The sequence below is a fragment of the Prosopis cineraria genome, unplaced genomic scaffold (assembly GCF_029017545.1).
Source record: "Prosopis cineraria cultivar Desert tree isolate PC_DT_omini unplaced genomic scaffold, ASM2901754v1 PC14, whole genome shotgun sequence".
Lineage (NCBI taxonomy): Eukaryota > Viridiplantae > Streptophyta > Magnoliopsida > Fabales > Fabaceae > Prosopis > Prosopis cineraria.
Window position 1 is genome coordinate 31,238,313 of NW_026555345.1, and position 21,393 is coordinate 31,259,705.

The following is a 21,393-nucleotide window of genomic DNA, read 5'->3' on the forward strand; positions in this document are numbered from 1 at the left end:
AATTCACATGATATGGTGAGGATGAAGAAACGTGAGGGCATTTTAGTCCTTCTACATTTTTTCTTTCTAGAAGCCGGTGAGTGGTAAGAAAAAAACGCAACCGCTGGCAGCAAGGAGAATTTGGGATTAGCCAGCAACGATTACCATGTGCCAAAACAAGTAAGCAACAGGTGAGAAGCTTAATATTAAATTAAGAATTTCAATATTAAAACATAAAAGAAGGAGTAGAGAATTTAAAAATGTTAATGTTAAAAAAATTAATTTAATATTAACTTTTTTGAGGTCCTTATTTAGAATTTAGGACAATGTTATGTCCTAAAAGAAATTGAATAGCTTGTGTGATTAAAAAAATGACAGTTAATTAGAAAAAATGATTAAAAATATATTTTTAAAATATTCAAATGATAATTTGATATCATGAAATATCAAAATTATTTTTTAATTCTTAAAGAATTGTCTATCAATTAATTTTAATGTGAAAACCCTTTTTATCTTCTATTTTTTCGTTCAAAAATATAAAGTATTTTTTGAGGAGTTTAATATTAAAAATATTAGATATTTTTAGTCTTTTGAGATATAATCATTATTTTTTTAAAAAAATACCCCTGTTGATGAATGACTTTATATTTATTGTAAAGTATTTAATATGGGTAAATATAAAAAGATAAAGTTAGTTTAAAAGTAAATAAATATTTTGTTAGGGGGTAAGATTTGGAGAAAAAAATACTTTATATTTTTTAATTAAAAGAGTAAAAAATTAAAAAAAATTGACCATCAAAACTTAAAATTTGTTCTTCTGTTTTAGTCGATTCTCCCAAAAAAACTAGCTTTTTCCTACAAGAAAGTAGTAACTAATTATTCGTTCAACTTTAAGGATAAAATATTTTTATAGAGCAACTTGTAATTTACATTCCATTCTTGTCATTTTTTTTAAGAAAAGTAATCATTTTCTAAAAAAATAGTGAATGATTTTTAATTGTTGAACTTCTCATTAAAAAAAATTGAATATAGTAACTTGTAATTTTCTATTCACTTTCCCAAGAAAAACAGTCTTTTTTTTAAAAAAAAAGAAAAGTAGTAATTAATTTTTAATTATTTAATTTTAATGATAAAAATTTTACATCAAAACAACTTATAATTGACTATGTTGATAAAGGAATGTTTCACTAACATCTTTGCGTATATTAATAATTGTAAGTCAATGATCATGTTCTTTTGACTTATGAAGAAGATTGTTGTAAATATATTTGTATGTCAAAAAAGGTCTCACATTATACTTAAGATAAATGGAGCCTAATGTATATATATTAAGATAACATGGGTAAATAAAATTGTCAATAAGAAAAGTGGACTCATGCACCTAACAATGGGCCAATTCTCTTGAAATGTGTAAAAATTATTTTGAAATTACAAAATAATTTATTTTTAAAAATTAGCCTTCTAGAAAATCCTTCAATTTTTAATTTGGAAGGCTTGAAATGATGGGAATTTATTTAAATCCTTCAATCCATTTGAGCATCTCATTAACTATCGTTAACCATATTTAAACTGAATGTTTAAAAATATATTTTTATTAATCACGTTTAGTATTTCAACATTCAAAAATCAATTTAATTTAATGTCACTAAGATGCTAAACCAATGATTTAATTGTCCTTAAACATGGCCAACGTTCATTTGTAAGATCAACCTATATAAGGCCATGCTGGTTGTGAGTTCAAATACATCACTTCTAAGTTTTTAAGTTCTCTCTACTATTCTACTCCCAATTTTTCCTACGTGAAGACTTCATTTAATTTCAAATAATTGTTGTATTCATTTGTGCATGGTGGAATAACTCTTATATCCTCAGGCACAACTTGAACTAAAATTATGACAACGTAACTACTGCCATCACTTTATAGATGTGTAAGAATTTGTGAGAAGCAATTGAGTAAATATTTAGGTGTTCACCTCATTTAAGAGAGAGAGAGAGGGGATGTTCAGCCCATATGAGGGTTGTATCATGTATGTAATCTAGGTGATAAAGTGAAAAAAAAAAAGTGAAGCTTTAGGGAATATATCTCGAATTATTAGTGAGTTTGCACATAAGCTTTTGAAAGATCGAAGTTACTTATAATTTTATGAAATTAATCCTCAATACTGGAGGATGCTATTTGATTTAAGTGATTAGGAAGATGCTTGATATGAAAGGCTTTTCGTAAACTATGCGTATAGGAAAGTTAATGGTTGGCAAAAAATACACGTCAAGAAAATAGGTTGATGCAGGTATAACAACAATTCGAAAAGTTCTTCCCCCCCCCCCCCCTCCTTAAAAAACTGATTCCTTCAATACAATAAAAAACAGTTTTTAGAGCAGCATTTTTTTAGTGCTTCCCGAACGTTTGAAAAACACTCTCATAAGAAAGACCTACCACTCTCATAAGAAAAACCTACAAGAATTTTTTTTTTTTGAAAGAAAAGCTCCTATAAACCCTTATAAGAGCTTTTTTAAAAATAAAAGTTCTTGAAGCCAACCGACTGGAGCTTTTTTAAAAAGAAAAGCTCCATAGTCCTCTTTACAAAAACTTTTATTCATAAACGCTCTCGTAAGAGATACCTATATGAGCTTTAATTTTAAAAAATGCTTTTGCTAGTCTTTTTAAATTAAATTTATTTTTTATTCTCTGCAAATATTGTAAATATCATGATCAATATACCAAAAAAAATTATATATTTAATAAAAGTATACAAGCAATTCCACTACATATAATAGTTCAACTAACTAATTATTAATACTATAACATGCATGATTGATTATAATGTAAATTACAATTTAAGAATTTAAAAACATTTCCAATACTCCCATGCTTAAATGGTACAAATAAATTCATCTAACACTATTCTCAATTGGTTGTAAAGTACTCATCCACATTCTATTTGCAAAAAATAAAGAAAAATAATTTAGTTAAATCATAAATATCATATTAATTATGAATAAACTCATATGTTCAATGTCACTTCCCATACATGTTTGTTCAAGAACTATAGCTTCATTATCCACCTATAGCAATCAATAAGGAATCCTTTTAGATTAAATAAGACCAAGAAATATGGTATAAAATTACAAATGTTACACATTCATTTAGAAAATGACAACAATAACATGAAATTAAGAGTTTATATATCAGGGTCTCTAAGAAGCAACATAATTTACCATAATGCTTATAACATAACGGTAAAGTTGAAAAATATTGATTAAACATGTTCATTAGCATAGATATAGAAAGTAGTCACTACACAAGCTAGTGAATTGGGAAGTATTCAATCTTGTGAACGTTCTTCACCCACGCGAACTTGTAACTTGGATTAATACTAATACAAATGATGTGAATATCAATCATGTTAAAGGTCAATTCTCACTCTTATTTCTGAAAATATTTTTTTTATTTTAATTCGGTGGATGGATTCTTTTTACATTATATTATACTCCACCTATTAAAATGTTTGAGAAGTGAGCCTCGAAGTTACTTCCTATTAATTTTATATTTTACATTTTGCGATATTAATTATTGATGATGATTTGCATAGACACTCAAACATGTACATGCACAAGTAACTTCATCTATTTTTTTTTAAGCAACAAAAATCAATATTAAAAATACAGAGGAGTCACAAGATAAAATTTTAAAGCAGATGACAGAGGAAGATGGGTCAAATAAAGCAAACAAAAAAAAAAGCAAATGAAATAGAACACAAACAAAAATAGAAAAAAAAAAAACATAGAGAAAAGAAAAGACAAAAGATCTGGAAACATGTATATTGATCTTGGTTAGCCTTCAAGTTCAACTTATCTTGGAGTAACAAAACCAAAGCAACCAGAAGTTTGGCAATTACCTTGGAGTAACCATTAGGCATGTCTTGAACTAAACAACTAGAAGGAAGCCCTCCTGCAGTTCACAAAAGGTGGTGCACCAGAAATTTCCCAAAAAACTTGCAAAGAAATTATTATTACTGTGCAACAAAGAAATTATTTCAATAAAAAAGGCTAAGAACAAAGAAAACATAAATTAAATATTATTGTAATGTTTCCTACATTTATAAGGATTAAGTAGTATAATTATTCTCTTTCCTATAAGATGCTTGACTAGATTGAGAGGTTACGTTCTAGGTATAATTCCTTTTGTTTTCAAAATAATATAACTAATCGTTAGTGACTACTAATTAAAATAAACCAAAATTCCCAAGGAAATACCTGGCCCATTTTATGGCATAGCTTTTAGATCTTCTCAAGTTGACAAAGAGAGGGTCCCAAGTTCCATCATCACGATTCACAAACTCTACAGCACTACAACTAGATAATTTCAAACTTTTGTTGACACATGTTTCTTTCGTTTAAAATAGAAAAAAATGAAGTCTAATTAATATTATGTTGGTGCAACTTAATCATGATAGTAGCTCCTCGGTTACTTGAATATAGATCTATCATGTATAAATTACATATTAAAAAAAATTAACTCACCAGCTATGGAAGAAGAGACCTAGTGGGAAGAAGAGAAAGGAAGCACGAACAGATCCAGGCCTCAAGAATCAGTGGCGGGCGGATGGCAAGCATTAGCGGACAGTTGGCGACTTCGTGCAGCCAGCAGGCTGGAGCACACCGTCGGCTTCTGCACGGAACGGACGAGATTTGAACAGAGCTAGAGCTACAGTGATGACGGGGTTGACAGATCCATGGGATCTCATGCGGACGACGAGCTGGAGCAGCGATGATGGCGGCGGCATCTTCCGATCGGTGACCACAAGCTCTTGGAGCCAATGGAGAAGAAAGGGGAAGGAGAGATTCAAAATCATGGTTCCACACTTCTCTTCCCTTATTGTTCATGATTCCAGACCTTCAGCCTCCGAATTCATCCTTCCTCTGTGGTTTTCTCCAAATTCATTCATGATGCCATCGACTGCTGCTTCTTCAATTCTTTGTCTTCTTGCCTAGCTCCAGATCCAGCGTCTACTATAAAATCCCAAGTCTTCGTCTTCATCTTCTCATCTCCTACACTTTCCGTTAATCTGCTTCCATGTGACTACAACTCCTCGGTGGGTTTTGAATGATGTTAGCAATCTTTTTGTTACGAACTTTTGATCATCTCTTGCTGTGGGTTCCATTTTCTCTCTCATCCCTTAGTTCTAATTCCTTGCCATAAGTCTAATCCTATGAGGAAGAAGTTTGATACGTCTTCAGTGTTATTAGTTAATTTTGCTTTTCTTCATCAATTTTCTTTTTCTAGCGTTCGGATTGTGCAATGTTCTTCTGTAGCTCGAAAATCTATTGAAAAAGCAATAAGCTCTGTATTTTGAAGTGATTTAGATGATTTGAACATTATGGGCTAAGTAATTGATCAAATAGCTCCAGCTACGACAACGAAGATGACTTAGAAATATTTATTTTAGAAAAATTGTATGAAGAAAGGCTTTGAACTCATTCTACAGACAGCTTTGCCTCCAACCCTTGCTGCCGGCCATGTTTGAGTTCCTGTTAGGGTCAGTGTTCAAGTGGCTTCTGGAGTAGTTTGCTTATATCAAAATGAATGGGTCAAAGAATAAGATGCCACATTAGAGGGTCGAAAAGAGTCAAAACTTACAAATTGAATGCCAAGTCAAAAGGTAATGGGTTCCATTTCATGACATATCAATACAAAATGGAAGAATGAACGGCTAACTAATAGAAGGATAATTTTGTCCCTCAAAAAAATAATTCTGAAAAAATTTTCCTAAGCTAAGAGTATAATATGTTTAATACTCATTGAAAATAAGTATAGAGATAAAATTAAATTATAATCTTATTATATTTCAGCATCTCAAAGCCATTCTATCATCTTTACCTGCACTTACAATGGACAAAGGGTAGGGGATCCTTCCTTTATCATGGGAGATTTTTGAGGTCAAGAACAACAAAATAAAATTTATAAAAAGCCTGAACTGCTTCAAGATCAAGCCACCGCTTTCATCAACAATGCTCCCCACATAACCAAATAATTTTTTAAGCAAAATATCATCTAAGGCCTCGTGCAATGTTTTTATAACAAAGAAGAACCCTAAAAATCTAAAACATCACTGCACCCCTTGGGACTTATCTAAACATAAGATTTTGGAAAAAATACGTAATCATTTATGTAGTGTTTTGCAAGTCTTGCACCAATATAAATAACAAAGCATTAGGCTGTTGATAAGGTATCATAAATAATTAATAAGTGGTATACATGTTCATGAACAAGTTACAAAAACTGATAGAACTAGTTAAATTTTGCAAGTTTTACTCTGTTATAAACAACAAAGCATTTGTCTATTGACAAATTATCATATGTAATTAATAAGTGAATATTTAAAAAATAAATTGTAAAAACTGATAGGTCTGTTTTAATTTTACAAGTCTTATTCTGACATAAGTAATAAAATATTTAGCTATTGATAAGTTATTATTTGGCTATAAACAATAAACTTGGCCTATCAATTTTGTAACTTAGTTATAAACGAATATCTACTTATTAATTATGTATGGTGACTTGTTTATACTCTAATGCTTTGTTATTTATATGAGAGTAAAACTTGTAAAATGCTATAAGAGTAATTAGGTATTTTTCTTAAAATCTTATTTTCAAATAGGTCCAAGGGATGTAGTGACATACTAGTATTTTAGATTTTTAAGATTCTTCTTTAATATCAGGATTTAGGATAAATGAGCAAATTTAAGATAAATACAGGTTTAAATTTTATAGTGATGCTAAACTTAAAATTTATGAGATAATTTACTTATTTATCTTTGATATTAAAATGCTATAGGAATCTTTAGATGATATTTTCCCCTAATTTTTATACTCTGCTACCAAACTTTTTTCTAATGCAACATCTTGACGTGTTACATCCAATTTTTGCGCAGTAATTTAAATTTAACATTGTAACTTCTTAAATTTTTATAATTAAATTTCAATAAAAGTATACTAAGCAAAATTGACGGTTAATTATTATAAAAAATTTTAATATTACTTTTTAAAAAAAAATACAAGATTAAGGGTAAAAAATATTCATAAAATACACACAAAAAATAAAAATAATATTAAAAGTAATTATAAATTATTTATATTCTTCAACCTCAAAAATTCTCCGCTGCGTTATCCTCATATTATTTCCGTCCATTTTTTCCGTTTGGAGCGCCTATATTTAAATTTTTTAATATTTTTTATAAAATATTCTTTTCTATTTCCTCCACTTTCTCTCTCTTTCTCCCCGCTCTCTGCCTTTGGCAGCTCCACATTTTTGCTCTCTCTCTCTCTCTCTCTCTCTCTCCCCCCCCTGAGCTTGTTCGGCCTCATCGCCAACACTGCCTCCTTCATCGTTGGGTTACTATATAGCATCCATTCAGCCTCCACACTACTCACATTCTCAAGCCCACTGATAATCACGTCCTCAAATCAATCTTTAATCTCTAAGTAGCCATTCTTGAACCAGTCGTTCTCTTTCTAAAAGCTTCGTCCCCTTGAATGTTCCCGCGTCCTGCGCTTCACTTTGTTGCAAGTAACATGTTGAGTGACTGACTCCCCGTTCACGTCTTCTGCCATCACCTCCTCCTTCTCCACGTTCACCACCTGCTGCGGCGGAAGCCATAGCTGAGAGCTTCAGAGAGTGGCACATCAATGGCGTCAAGAAGGAGGGTGACATGAGGGTGTCATTCGGGCGTGACTTGAGGACTTCCAGGTCGAATATGAGCGTTGCGGTGTTTGGAGGGCTTGCTCATGCAGGGCTGGCTACCACATCACGTTGAGAGAGTGAGGAGAAGAGAGAGGAGAGAATGAGAGAGAGTAGGGACCTTCTTTGCATGTTCTTTCGAGTCCTCTATTCCTTCTCCTCCTCTCTGCATGTTTCTTCTCTCTCTTTAGACACACACACATAGAGTTTGAATAGAGAGGAGGGAGAGGACGAGAAGAGGGGGAGCGAGAAAGTGGAGGGGAGAGAGGGGAGAGGGAGATTGAATGGAGGGGGGAGAGAGGAGAGGAAGAGGGAGAGAGAGACGAGAAGGAGAGGGACGGGAGAGGGAGATTGAATGGAGGGGGGAGAGAGAAAGAGGGAGAGAAATGAGCAGGAGAGGGAGAGAGGAGAGAGAAGGAGGAATTTAAAAAAATAATGTGAGACCATAAATAATATTTTATAATAAAAAATATTAAAAAATTCTTAGGCATGACCAAACGTAACGGTAAGCCAATGACAGGTAACGAAGTAATAATTTTTTAAAATTAAAAAATATAAATAATTTATAATTAAATTTAAAATTATTTATGACCTTTTATATATATGTTAGAGATATGTTTGATCCTTAACTTAAAAATATAAAATACTTTTAAGCAAATCACATTTTTCATTAAAGTAATTAGTTATTTTTAAATTAATATTATCTTTTTATATTTATCTCTATTTAATAGGATATTTTATTTTAAAATAAATATAAAGTAATTTACTTATTAAGGATGCTTTTTAAAAATTTACATTAATTATATTTTAAAATACTAAAAATGCCATCTAAACTTTAAAAAAATTATTTTATATTTGAAAAATTGACAACAAAATGTCATAATTTTTTTTAAGTTCTAAGTACTTCTGTGTTAATAAATTTTAAAATAAAAAATTATTTTATTTTTATTGAAAATAGCAATTTTCAATCATAACTCTTGTTTAAGGAATAACAACTTTTATTTCGTGAATCATAAGAGTTGAATAAGAAATCACAATTTGTTAAGTGTAATTTCTATTATTGAAAAATAAATTTTTAAAATAACAAGCTACAATAACAATTTTTTTCAAATATAACAACTTTTATTTAAAGAATAGTAGTAATTGAACAAGAAATCATAACTTGTTAATAAAAATAAAATTATTTTTTTAATTTAAAATTTATTGACATAAAAATTTTAAAAACTTTAATAAAATTATGACATTTTGAATGATTAACTTATCATTTATATAATTTAAGAAGATTTTGTTATCATTTTGTTTTTATATTTTTGAATGCATGAGTGAGCCTTGTTAACTCTTTAAAGGACTGTTTGGTTTTTTTATGTTTCACATTCATAAAGGATTGTTGAAAATTTATGAATGTTAAAATTATTTGATTTCTTAAAATTTGTCTCAAAGTTCATTTTAAAAGTACATTTTAAAAGTTTTAAAAGCATATTTCTTTAACTCAACTTTTGGTAACTTTTTGAAAGTTCTTTCAATATTTTTGTTATCAAATTCTTTTTTTTGCCTAGAACTTCATTCAATTTTATGTAGTTTTTTAAAATTTATAATGTTTTTTAAACGATTGACATATTATATTTTAGCATTTTCTGTAATTTTAATCTAATTTTATTTTAAATAATGTTTATTTATTTAATGGTGAGAATTTAGGATCTCATTTAAAAAAAAGTTTAAGTATTATAAGATTTTACAAACGATGAATATGAAAGTTGATGATTTCATCAATTGAATTTAAAACCCAAAGCAATCGGTTAATTAAAATTCTTTGAAATTTAAACTTATTTTTAATAGAATCTCAAGTTTTCACTATTGAATAAAAAACATTATTCAAAATTAGATTAAATCAGAGCTATATAGTATATAAAAACATGAGACATTAATCATTTGAAAAACATCATAAAAAAAGAGTAAAAAATGTCATTTCATAAAATTATAAGTCGTTACATTCTCAGCGGCGAACCACACTGAAGCTAATTTAGTTTATATAATAATTAATGTTCTATGCATAAAATGGTGGGAATAATTTGCTCGAAGTTTTAAAATTTAGGGTCTACGGTTGCTATTTGTGTAATAATTTAGAGTCTGTGGCGCTAATTAAGTGGGGCCTATGGTGAACAGTAACAATAAACCTAATTAAAAAAAAGCAATGGTAGGACTTAATTTGTTATGATTTTAAAAGTTTAAAGTTTATTTTATACATTTTAAGAGTTAAAAGTTCAAGGCACTTTTTGAGTAAGAGTTTAGGATTTATTTTGCTCATTAGCCCAATTATAAATTATCATATATTAGTATTTCTTTTAATAATTATACATTCAAAAACATATTTTATTATATACAATTTAAACAACTTTTAATTTATCAAATTAATTATAAAAAATATATTTAAACATAAATTTTATTATAATAAATAACTTTTATGAAATTGAGTGAACTTTTAAGTTTTAATAAACGAATTTTAGGGTGCGTTTGGGTGACTCACGTTTCATATTTCAAATGTGATTTTTAACTTTTGAGATGTGAAATGTTGTTTGGGGCATCTTTTTTAGATGAAATGTGCTTTTCAAAAGAATTTTTAAGTGGGTATCAAACTGAAAAAATAGAGAGCAACTTTAGTAGCTTTTGAAATGCAAATCAGGCATGTAATTGGTACCTAATATTATAAAAGACCCTTCTTCATGTGCAACTGATGCTGGCCTCTCTCATTCTGCTACTTCTTACTCGCTCGTTCATCAATCGTCCGTCGCTCGTCCGTCACTCCTCCTTCTCTCCTCAGTCATTCCGGACTCAGCTTCTTCTCTGTTTTTGTGCTTCTTTGAGAGAAGGGAAAAAAGAAAACAGACATTAAAAAATTAAAAATAATTTGTTTTTAACTTTATTTGTGCGTTTGGGAATTTTGAATTGTGAGTGATGCGAGGGCCAAGGAAAATTGCTGCCATGATGAGGAGCCAGACTTGAGCCAGTCAGCCAGCCAGCTTGAAATGATAAAAAAATGAAACTCAAATGTAATTAAAATTACAGGACAATGAATTTATTATCTTATACTTTTAATGTTATTATTCTTAATAAGTATCATGAGTTTGAATATCAAACAAAGCAACCTCGTCTTCTGTATATTTATATCTCTTTAATCAATAAGAGTATAATTAAAAATTGAGATATTTTTTTAATAAATAAAACAACATAATAACTTTCATTAATTTACATGAAAAACATCTCAAACACCCTATACAAAAAGGGGTAGAAGGCGTAGGCTCCAGGATGGCCATAGACATATCAGGTTTATCTGTTTATATTGTTATATCATATACGTATATAGAAATATATGTGTGTATCAACATAAATATATAATTAAAAATTAAATTATATATTATAAATTGAATCATTAATTAGATAATTATTTAATATTAATTAATATTTAATTATTTATTATACAATTTTTTTAAAATTAAATTTTATATTTTTTTATTATTTAACATTTTAAATTTTATATTATTTTAAATTTGTTTCACATTTTTTAAACATTTCTAATATATTATATTTGTATAATAAAAATTATAAATTATCGTAAATTAATTTTTTTTATCATTATATATTAAAAAATATATTTTAAAAATATAAATTTTTATTAATTCAAATAATTTTTAATTTATAAATTAATTTTTTAAAAAATATATTTAAATATAAATTTTATTATAATAATTAATTTTTATTAAATTAAATTTTATTAAATAAATTTATATCAAATTAACTTTTAACAAATTGAAAATAAAACACACACTTAATCAACGGAAACCAAGCGCACATATAAGCCCAGTTAGTTGCGCCTTCATATCCCCCACCTGAATGCGTTTCACGGTCTTGTTCTTATTCAGTCCCTAGATTGTCCTTCATCGATCCCACCTATGTATACTTTTTCGCTCTGATTCTCGACAATTCCAGTGCCTTTCGCCGCCGTGCAAGCTCCAGTGAGCCCTATTTCTCTCTTTCCTCTCATTTTTTTTAATTTATTTGTTTAGCCCTTGTTTCAAGCTCACCCGCTCGCGCTCTCTATTCTTGATTCTTGGGGAAAATTACGTTATCTAGGTCATAGGAGTAGTAATTGTTTCTTTCAATTTTCAATATTTTTCTTCAATGGTAAGTATTGGACTCCCTTTATTTCCAATCCACAAACTCGAAATGATGCGCTGTTTGTTGTTTTGATAAATTGGTTAAAATTTTCGGTGAGATGGGAACGAAGTTAAAAGTGACTATTTGTTTGAAATATTATGATTTTACTATGAGTATGGGTCGTTAACTTCAAGTATGTGTGATGCGTTAGGACAATTTTTGAAAATTTTTAAGAAATTGATTGATATAGAGTTTTATTTCTTTTACGGTATTCAAACTATGTTTTTCCTTTTTCATTCCCTGTCACGTTTTTACATGATTTATAAGATTTTACCTCATAAAAATAAGGTACCTTTCCCCTTTATCTCGTAAGTGCAGATTCTGTGTAGTGCCAAATTTTTTTTTCCCCTTGTCCTTCTTCCCTTTCTCCCTTTATATCTCGATTTCTCCCTCTGTATCCTTCCCCTTCCCCTTTTTCTTTGGTATTCTCCATTACTATTATTTGGTTTTCTTCCCATGTCTGTCCTTGCATTTGATTATTTTTCTAATATCTTTCAACTCAAAAAAATTTCCTGTGCAAAGTCATATTGTCTAGAAAAGATATGCCATCCTCATTCTCACAGATAAATGGCACTGGCTTTATTAGGTTCTTTTCATCATGTGCATTTGATTGTAAAGAATTTGTATTTCAACTTTTAAGCTCAGTATCAATAGAGTGTGGAGTTTTAATGTGATTCATATATGTAGTCAAATGACTCAAATCCAAGTGCTTCATGTGCAGTTTACCGCTCTGACTGTAGCATCATTCTGATAAAGTGTGGCCATCTTTTCTTTCACAATAGCATTCTAACCATAGCTGATAGCTGGCAATTGAACTGATGGAAACTGGAAAGGATTACAGTGTGTTTGATACCTGCAGAAAACTAGGAGAGTTTCCATGTTCAACTAAACTGCACATTTACTTGTATGTGGTCCATTTCAATTGAAACTATTTATATGGAAAGAAATAATACTACCATTTAGCATTTGAGACTAAGTTTGACAAGTTTTGACCATGAGGTTTGGCAGTTGGAGCTACTATATCATCAAGTATCAATTGATTGGATCTATTGCTCTTGGTTGCTTCTCCTTAGTATAAGTTAGCTGATTTTCTTTCTTTCTTTCGTTTTGGACAACGGATGATGAACTACAATGTGCTTTTGAGAAGATGCATGAGTTCTCCACTGTTGATGGTTTTGTGGAGATAAGTGAATGCTTGGCAGAGATGATAAAATTTGTGGCTAATGAACCATCAGTTGGGCTTTTCTTTGTCCAGCAGCATGCTCACAATGCAGTGCCTAATGTCGTCAAACTTACAAGAAATGTTGCAGAGAAATCTCATGAAACAACTTTGCACACAGAAGATTTTGAAGACTCTATTACTATGCTGAGATCTATGAAAGAGTGTGGATTCTCCATAGCTGATGAGATGATGGGAGATATCAAAAAATCTTTAGTAACTATGACAACAAAACAACCAAAACGAGGGACAATCCAACCATGGACTTCAGATTTCGAAACACAAAGAGCTAGCTCGTGGGGTAATACTCCATTTTATGCCCTAGAGGGCAGAGAAAAGAGGGGAAACTATTTTTCCAGTGTTCTTAAGTCAGCAAAACAGAAGGCTAGCAGTCTGAAGTGGCGACACCTTGATCCGTGGGGACCAATGGATTGCAATGATGACAAGCCTCTCTTGTTCACTAATCCAGCATTATCAGTTGCGTCCTCAAGCACTACTTCATCTCTACAAGGCATGGAAACCGACGAGCTACCTCTTTCAATCCAAGTTGAAGATGAATCTCAACAACCGGAAGAGAATGGGACTGCTGATTGTGGGAGCAAGTTGTTGCTGGTATCAGAAAAGTATGATGATTTCAAAGCAGATAAAGAGGCTAAGCTGGAGGATTGGCTAGAAGGGAACAACTCTTGATGATAGTTGCCTGGCAGTTGATGCAGGAAAGGTTTCGGATTTAGCAACACTTGGGAACAAAGCTTAATTAAGCGTGTGCTGTATATACCGCATGTGGACGATAACTATTTGTCTCTGGAAAGAGATCATAAGTAAATGTTTTGTTACGCTGGAAACGTTTAATCATATTTGTAATGATAGTTTGGCCATTTTGAACCAACAGCTTGTTTTAGAAAGGATTGATTGCGCGGCTACCGTCAAGGAATTTTGCATCTCCCATGGACCATAATGAAGCATATAATGTGAATCTTCAACCTCTCAACGCAAATTATACGTGTAAGTAGCCTAACCATGCAGCTTCCAGCCAGAGCTGAGCTGAGGATTCTCTGTGGACAATGCGCTGATAATTGCTTTAAATCTATGTAATGTAATATAACTCCAAGTAGTCAGGCAATATTAAAATACAGAGGGTTAAGTATTATTTTTATCTTTTAGATGTTACTGAATATTCTAGACTCATTTAAGTCAATTATAACTCTCAAACACTAGAACTTGATCGGGGGTTCTGATTTTTTTCCTTAGAATTTTACATTTGAATTTTTTTACCATTTTTTATAATATAAAACTATTCCCCTCTCTCACCTCCATGTTCTTTCTCTCCTCCCTCTTCTCCTGGCAATCACGGACAGCGAATGCACAGTTTCATCTTCCTCCTCCTTCTCTTCTCTCCTCCTCCCCCACTCTCTCACCCTCCCGCTCCTTCTCTCCTCCCCACTTTCTCTCTCATCGAACAAAAGTCTCCCAGACTCTCGCAACCTCAGCCCCGCCGCCCCGTCCCCAGCCCCACCCTCACCACTCCCATTTCTTTAACCCTTGCTGGCTCCATGTCGACCCCATTCATTTGGGTACTTGTAGCTGAAAGCTCTGCGTCCTCCAACCAAAATGAATCATCCATCTGCAAGCTTTGCTTGAGTTGCATAACTATATCACACCATGCAATTAACAAGAACAATTTTATCTATTAATGAAGATGATACAGAAGTTAAGGGAGATGTACCGCCTATCTTCTTTGAATGTGTTAGGATAATCTCTCGAGAGACAATTGTCGCAATCAGAAAGGAATCTCAGGGATCTAGTTCTGGTCATGAAAACCATCAGCACTGACGAGGGAACCATCAGGTGGAACCCCTCCTGATGAGCACTCTGGATCTATCTCTATCTGCACATAATTACCATAAGCATGCATGCATGGATGCGAATTCATGATCCAGGTCAACTCTACAGGCATATGAATGAACCATGTAATTAGAAAGATGCAAGGAGACTACTACACAAACCTTGATGGGCCTAACAATTTGGTTAGTTTCAATATCATACTCAACGACGTGAGCCTAACAATCTTGTTGCGTTACATTCTGGGGATCAAGGAACGAAATACAATTCTTGGTAGTGCTTTGATCCTGGAAATATGGTAAATGATGGTATCATAAAGAATGATCTTGTTATTGGCCATCCATTGCAGCTGGTATGGAGATCGTCATCAAGGTTATCAGCTCCACGGGAAGGTGTTAATGGAAGGAGAGGTAGTATTGGAAACAGAATAACGTCATCATGGTCGTGGTCTGTGAGTCTATCATGGTGAAGGAGATCACTGAAACTGCGTTTGTTGAGAGAGTGGGGGGAGAGATGATCACTGAAACTGTGGATGGGGAGAGAAAGGCCTAATCACAGTCGATCGTGAAAGAAGACAGAATGGCCAGGGTGGTGAAAAAATTGGGCGATGGTGTCGATAAACCACGACACATAGTCGTGCATGGACCCGAACGTGGTGGTGAGCTCTTATGGACACAATGGGCCATTCGGAGCACCGGAGTGAACTGATTGAAGAGCATAGGATGATCGTCAGCATTCCAAGGATGAAGGTGCTTGACATGAATGCTGTAGCCACAGGATGCCATAGCGAGGCTGACAAGGGAGATAGTGCTTAGCATGATCGTCACTAGCATGGAAGTTGCAGAAATTGATAGAGCCCCAAGAATGATATATGTCATCTTCTTCATCACGGTAGAAGCGAAAACCAGCGTAAGATGTAAGGTAGACGGAGAGAGAGTGAGGAGGGGGGAGAGAGAGAAGGAGAGAAAGTAGGAGGAGACGGAGAAGAGAGTGGGGAGGAGACAGAGTTTTTTATATTATAAAAAATATAAAAACCGATGAAACCTATTATTAAATATTTTTAATAAAAAATATTAAAAATATTCAAATGTTGGAGCCACACTTCAAATACTACTCCAATGAACTAGATTATACTTATTACTGCATAATTTTGGACATCTATAAGCTATGCGAATGATAATGATTCTTTGGGAAACACGCCGAGATTAGAATCTTAAATGCACCTAACTGATGTGGAAGAATATGCCTTGAAGATCAACTACAAGGATATTAAGTTTGGACAAAGCTTGAAATGACCATAATACCAAACGAAAAATCAACTTTAATGATGAAGAAACTTGAGATTAAGACTTCGGCAAATTATCATCCACTTCCATTCTTTGCAAGAGTTCCAATAAACTTCCCGCTTTTCTTTTGGCCCTATCAGTGCCATTTTCCGACAATCCCCGCAGTGCTTCTTCTGCACCATGGTCCCTTGCCTGTTTCAACTGCAGAAGATCTCCCATGCAAAGCGACCACAACACAGCAGCAGCATTCTCCCTGTTCCGTGGGGAACCAGTTCGTATAACCTCGACTAGAATAGGAATCGGTTCAGCTTGACCAATAGCTGTCCTGCCTTCCAGATGACTTGCAAGAATAGCCAGTATAGCTAGTGCTTCATCCACCATTCCACCTCCAGCGTCACTAAGAAATGTCATTAGTGGGCCTACTATACCAGATTTTACAGCTCTAGCTTTGTTTCCCTGATATATAGAAAGGTTAAAAATAGCTGTAGCAGCATCCTTTTTACCTCTGGGAGTGCCTTCACAAAGCAAGCTAATCAAAGCAGGGATAGCCCCAGCTGCTCCTATTGCAACCTTGTTCTCATCTAGAACTGATAAACTAAAGAGAGTTGCAGCTGCATTTTCTCTGGCTTCCATACTGCCATTTTTCAGTACATCTACAATATCTGGTATAGCTCCTGCATTGACAATTGTTCCTTTGTTACTCTCGTTGATGGACAGATTGAGAAGCGCTGTGACAGCATGCTCCTGGGTTCGAGGATCCGAGGAAGACAGCAACTCTACAAGAAGCGGTATTGCTCCTGCCTCAGCAATACATACCCTGTTATCAGCATTTCTCTTAGCTAGCAATCGAAGCTCACCAGCTGCAGCCCTCTGCTGTTCCATGTCACCATTTGCTAGCCTATCCAATAAAGCATTAATAGCAGCTCGATCACAATCTGAAAGACTGCTTCCAGATTTCTTTGTTTTACAGCTTCCATGCTTTTTTGGTAGCTCAACACCATTGTTTTCACACCACAAAGCAATCAGACTCTTCAAAGCATAGTTAGGGGTTAGGGCTGTGTGCAAAAGTGTTTGTTGTGACTTGGGACATGTTTTGTTCCCAGAATCAAGCCATTTTTGAATGCAGGATCTTTCATATGTCTGCAAAATATAACTATTTAAATAACCTTAACAAATACTAAAACTGCTATACCACAAGCAAAACAATCTCTGGGTTATACCTGTCCAGTAGAGACAATTACAGGATCTTTCATTAGTTCAAGAGATATTGGACATCTAAAATCATCTGGAATTACAGGTGATCTGTGCTTCATTGAAAATTTTTCACCCTCACGGGTGTCAATTTCAGGGTTTTCATTGAGCACACAGTCCTTTAGTCTCTTAAGAAGAGATGACATCATCTCAATAGAGTCCCCTAGTTCTCCACCACTTGTGATCTGCAATTCATGTAATTCAGTTGATTCTTCCTTGAGGTCATTTATAGTCTTCAGATGCAACTTCTCAGAAAGCCCATTGAGCATCTCATGATCTGGGTCTTTTTCTTTTTGTGCTACAGCTAAATCCAAATGTAGTTCTAAATCAGCTAATTCCGTTCTAGCATTTGCTCTTTTATATTGAGCATGCACAAGCTCAATCTGAAACAGTTAAAACAGTTGTCAAAACAGTGGCAAATAAAAATCCAAGAATTAACACAGCCATATCTCTTGGTCAAAGATTATCATTGTCTTAGTTGTAATGCCCAGCAGTCAAATATGATTAGTATAAATAACAAGTATGAATCACAACTAAATTGTTCACGATATAGTAAAATTTCTGGCTAAGTTTATCAAAAATACCTGTTCTCGAACTTCCTGTGATATCTCAAGCTTTTCATATTGAAGTACACTAATTGCTTCTTCAATTCGATCATTTATTTGTTGGAACTTTTCTGCCATTTCATTCCTCTGCAGAGCCTGTAAAATGCAAACAGCCTACTACATTAATATAAAAAATCCAAATCAACTAACTTGATTCATTAGATAAACTGAACAAGAGGGACTAGAGGAGGGCCAAAATTAATATCGAAGACATTGCCCAAGAGTTGTGTACTAGTGAAATAATCAGCATACAGAAGAGGCTGTGCAAATTCCAGTTGATAAGGTTTTCTTACATTTTATAGAAAACGGTAAAAATTAGAATTTGAAGGGAATGGCGCACATCACCACCAAATAAGCGCATGTAACTAATTAGAAGGGGAGTACATATGGAGAAATAGGAGAAGCATTGTTTGGCATGCAGCATAACATAAACATATACGACGTTTTAGAATTTCCACGTGCAGGCCATTTGAAAGCCTGACAGAAGTAAGTTTATACTTTTGTTCCCTGACAATCCTGCTGTAGCAATTGTGAAGTGGCAGCAAAATTTTTATTTAAATCAAGAGCCAGATGGATGAGATAGATGGATATATTACCTGAAGGTTAAACGTTAAATTTCAGAAACCATGTACGCTTTATGTAAGAACAAAATTTAAGAAAAAATTTGAAGTGTTTGCTGTCACCTCCAATTAGATTATAACTATGAATATATTTTACAGTTCCCTAGCATATGATCGGGTACTTCAAAATACTTATTCCACTGTGTTATGTTATAATTAGTAATTAGACAACCTAACTGAAAACCTTTAACCAGTCCTTGTCATTTTAACTGACTAGATGTCCGTACACACATATGAACGCTTATACTGGAAGAAAACGAAATAAGCAATGGCATAAACATATTTAGGCACGCAGGGAATAGTCATTGGATTTCACTTTGCAACCCAAACGAAGGCACACAAGTAATAAACAAAATAAGAGTAAGTAACACGAAGTCATTTGGTAACTAAACTTAGGTTACAGAGACAAGTTAGTAAAGTCAGAATATTTCAGCAATCCATTCCCAAGTTAAGGAAGGAAAGTCACCTAACGAAGGATTAAAAAAGGAAATTTGCAGCTATATATACCCGATAAAGCTTACTCCCTTGGCTCGTGAACTTGAGAAGGCTCTTAGCTGAATCCAAAGCATTTCCCAGCGATTCAAACGATCTAATATGGTCGTCGCTAAGCAACTCACAATCACTGTCCTTAATTTCCTCGAACAACGGGCTCAATAACTTTACCCTTCGAACCAAACTCCCATACATCCTCTTGCAAACGTTTCGACATTCAGGTAACTCCGAAATCTCTTTGATAGAAAGAAGCAATCGATCCACCATCACCACCTTTGAATTCTCACTCATCTATTCCGAGCGTACCAAACTAAAGAGTTAAAAATAAAAAAAATTGTTGCCCAAATTGAGGGTTGCGTCGAATCTTTTGAGCGATCTCTGAAGGGTGATGGGGAAATCCAAGATTATTTGAGGAATCGTCAAAGATGGGGGCAAGTATGAAGAAGGGCGACAACAGACGTAGATGCTATGCTGAACCAAAACCGAAATCAAGTATGGAACATGAAACGGAAACGGGATGGGATGGAATTGAATTGGATTGAACAATATAGTATGAATTGGTAGTCATAGTACACATGTTTGACTGTGGGCAAGGTCCGCATGAGATCATGGATATTATCACCTGGCTTTGACACAAACTCCATGTTGGCTTAGTGAAACTTTTTCATTAAGGTGTAGAAGAGTAAAACTTTACCCCAAAAAAGGTACACGAGTAAAATTATTGAAAAAGTGACCATAAAATTTTTGAATTATATGAATAATTGTTATAATTTCACTAACATTTTTAAGAACTTTTATGTTAATAAATTTTAAAATAAAAATATTATTTTATTTTTATTAAAAATAATAAGCTTCAATTATAATTTTTATTTAAAGAATAATAAATTTTATTTTTTAAATAATAAAAGTTAAATAAGAAATTATAACTTATCATGTATAATTTTTATTATTAAAAAATAAGTTCTTAAAATAACAAATCCTAATTGCAATTTTTATTTAAGGAATAATAACTTTTATTTCATAAATCATAAAAGTTGAACAAAAGATTACAATTTGTCAAATATAATTTTTAATATTTAAAAATAAATTCTTAAAATAATAAGTCCCGATCATAATTTAGTTTAAGGAGTAACAATTTTTATTCAAAGAATTATAAAAATTAAAAAATAATCATAATTTATTAATAAGAATAAAATGATATTTTCAATTTAAAAGTTATTGACACATAAATTTTCAGGAACTTTAGTGAAATTATAATATTTTAAAGTATTAGATTATCATTTATATAATTTGAAGGATTTTATTATCAATTTTTTAAATTTTTTAAATTTTTTACTTTCAAAGTTTATTTTGGAACCAATTAGAAGAGTAAAACTATGGTATTTTATTTTAAAAGATTAAAAAACCTCTCTCCATAGAACTTGTTATCAATTAGCAACGCATGGGTCAAAGCCAAATTTAAGAAATTAAATTTTTGAAAATTTTGGGTTATTAGTATTGAAAAATAAAATAATAAAATATCAAATAATTAATAAAAGAGATGTTTTATAGCATGTAGATTATTTTTTAGTATAGATAGTAGACATGAAATTATTAATATTTGTCTTACCTTTTAAAATGTAGGGAGAATGACATTGAAAACCTAAAAAAGAAAAATTATTATAATAAGGACTTCTCAAATTTGTAGGGATGATATGATATAAAATGGAGCTTTAAAAAAAAAAAAAACTAGTGAAGGACATTTTGACAGTTGACCATGAAAATATAATGTCAAATAAGTCCCTTTGTCCTGCCATAAAATTTTAAAATGTTTTTTGTATGCTTTGTAATTTTATGCCTTCAATGGTCTTTTATTGACATTCTACCATTTTTTTATTCCATCAATTTTTGTTGTGATAAATTTAAATAAAACTTATATTTTAGGGAGAATAAGATTGAAGGCCCTAAAAAAATTATTATAAAATGGTTTATCAATTTTACACTGAATACTGTGTTGTGAAAATATAGATGTGCTATCAAATTGTTATAAAACTAATATTCTCTGCATTGAACCTTGTTAACATGATCTTTTTATTAAATTAACAAGTAAATGTTAGTAACAATAACAAGTTTATTTTCTTTTTTGATAAATATACTTTAAGTTTTTTT

The 21,393-nt window shown here is 32.1% G+C and overlaps 2 protein-coding genes across 6 annotated transcripts; one reads left to right on the plus strand and one right to left on the minus strand.

Annotated features, from left to right (window-relative positions):
* The first annotated feature begins 11,574 nt into the window (after positions 1 to 11,574).
* LOC129292074 (uncharacterized) lies at positions 11,575 to 14,038 on the plus strand. 4 transcript variants are annotated; one of them, XM_054929586.1, is made up of 3 exons: positions 11,575 to 11,728; positions 12,652 to 12,834; positions 12,939 to 14,038. In XM_054929586.1, exon 3 carries the CDS (start codon positions 13,078 to 13,080, stop codon positions 13,837 to 13,839), a length of 762 nt encoding a protein of 253 aa, XP_054785561.1. In that variant the 5' UTR covers positions 11,575 to 11,728; positions 12,652 to 12,834; positions 12,939 to 13,077; the 3' UTR covers positions 13,840 to 14,038. The 4 variants fall into 4 exon arrangements, with proteins under 4 accessions (XP_054785561.1, XP_054785564.1, XP_054785560.1 ...); XM_054929589.1 differs by having other exon boundaries at positions 13,078 to 14,038; XM_054929585.1 differs by having other exon boundaries at positions 12,652 to 14,038.
* A 1,993-nt stretch (positions 14,039 to 16,031) lies between these two features.
* LOC129293979 (U-box domain-containing protein 14) lies at positions 16,032 to 19,868 on the minus strand. 2 transcript variants are annotated; one of them, XM_054932143.1, is made up of 5 exons: positions 19,261 to 19,868; positions 18,113 to 18,229; positions 17,498 to 17,911; positions 16,781 to 17,417; positions 16,489 to 16,674 (listed from the first exon to the last, which is right to left on the minus strand). In XM_054932143.1, exons 1-5 carry the CDS (start codon positions 19,534 to 19,536, stop codon positions 16,640 to 16,642), a joined length of 1,479 nt encoding a protein of 492 aa, XP_054788118.1. In that variant the 5' UTR covers positions 19,537 to 19,868; the 3' UTR covers positions 16,489 to 16,639. The 2 variants fall into 2 exon arrangements, with proteins under 2 accessions (XP_054788117.1, XP_054788118.1); XM_054932142.1 differs by having other exon boundaries at positions 16,032 to 17,417; positions 19,261 to 19,865.
* Positions 19,869 to 21,393: the final 1,525 nt, after the last annotated feature.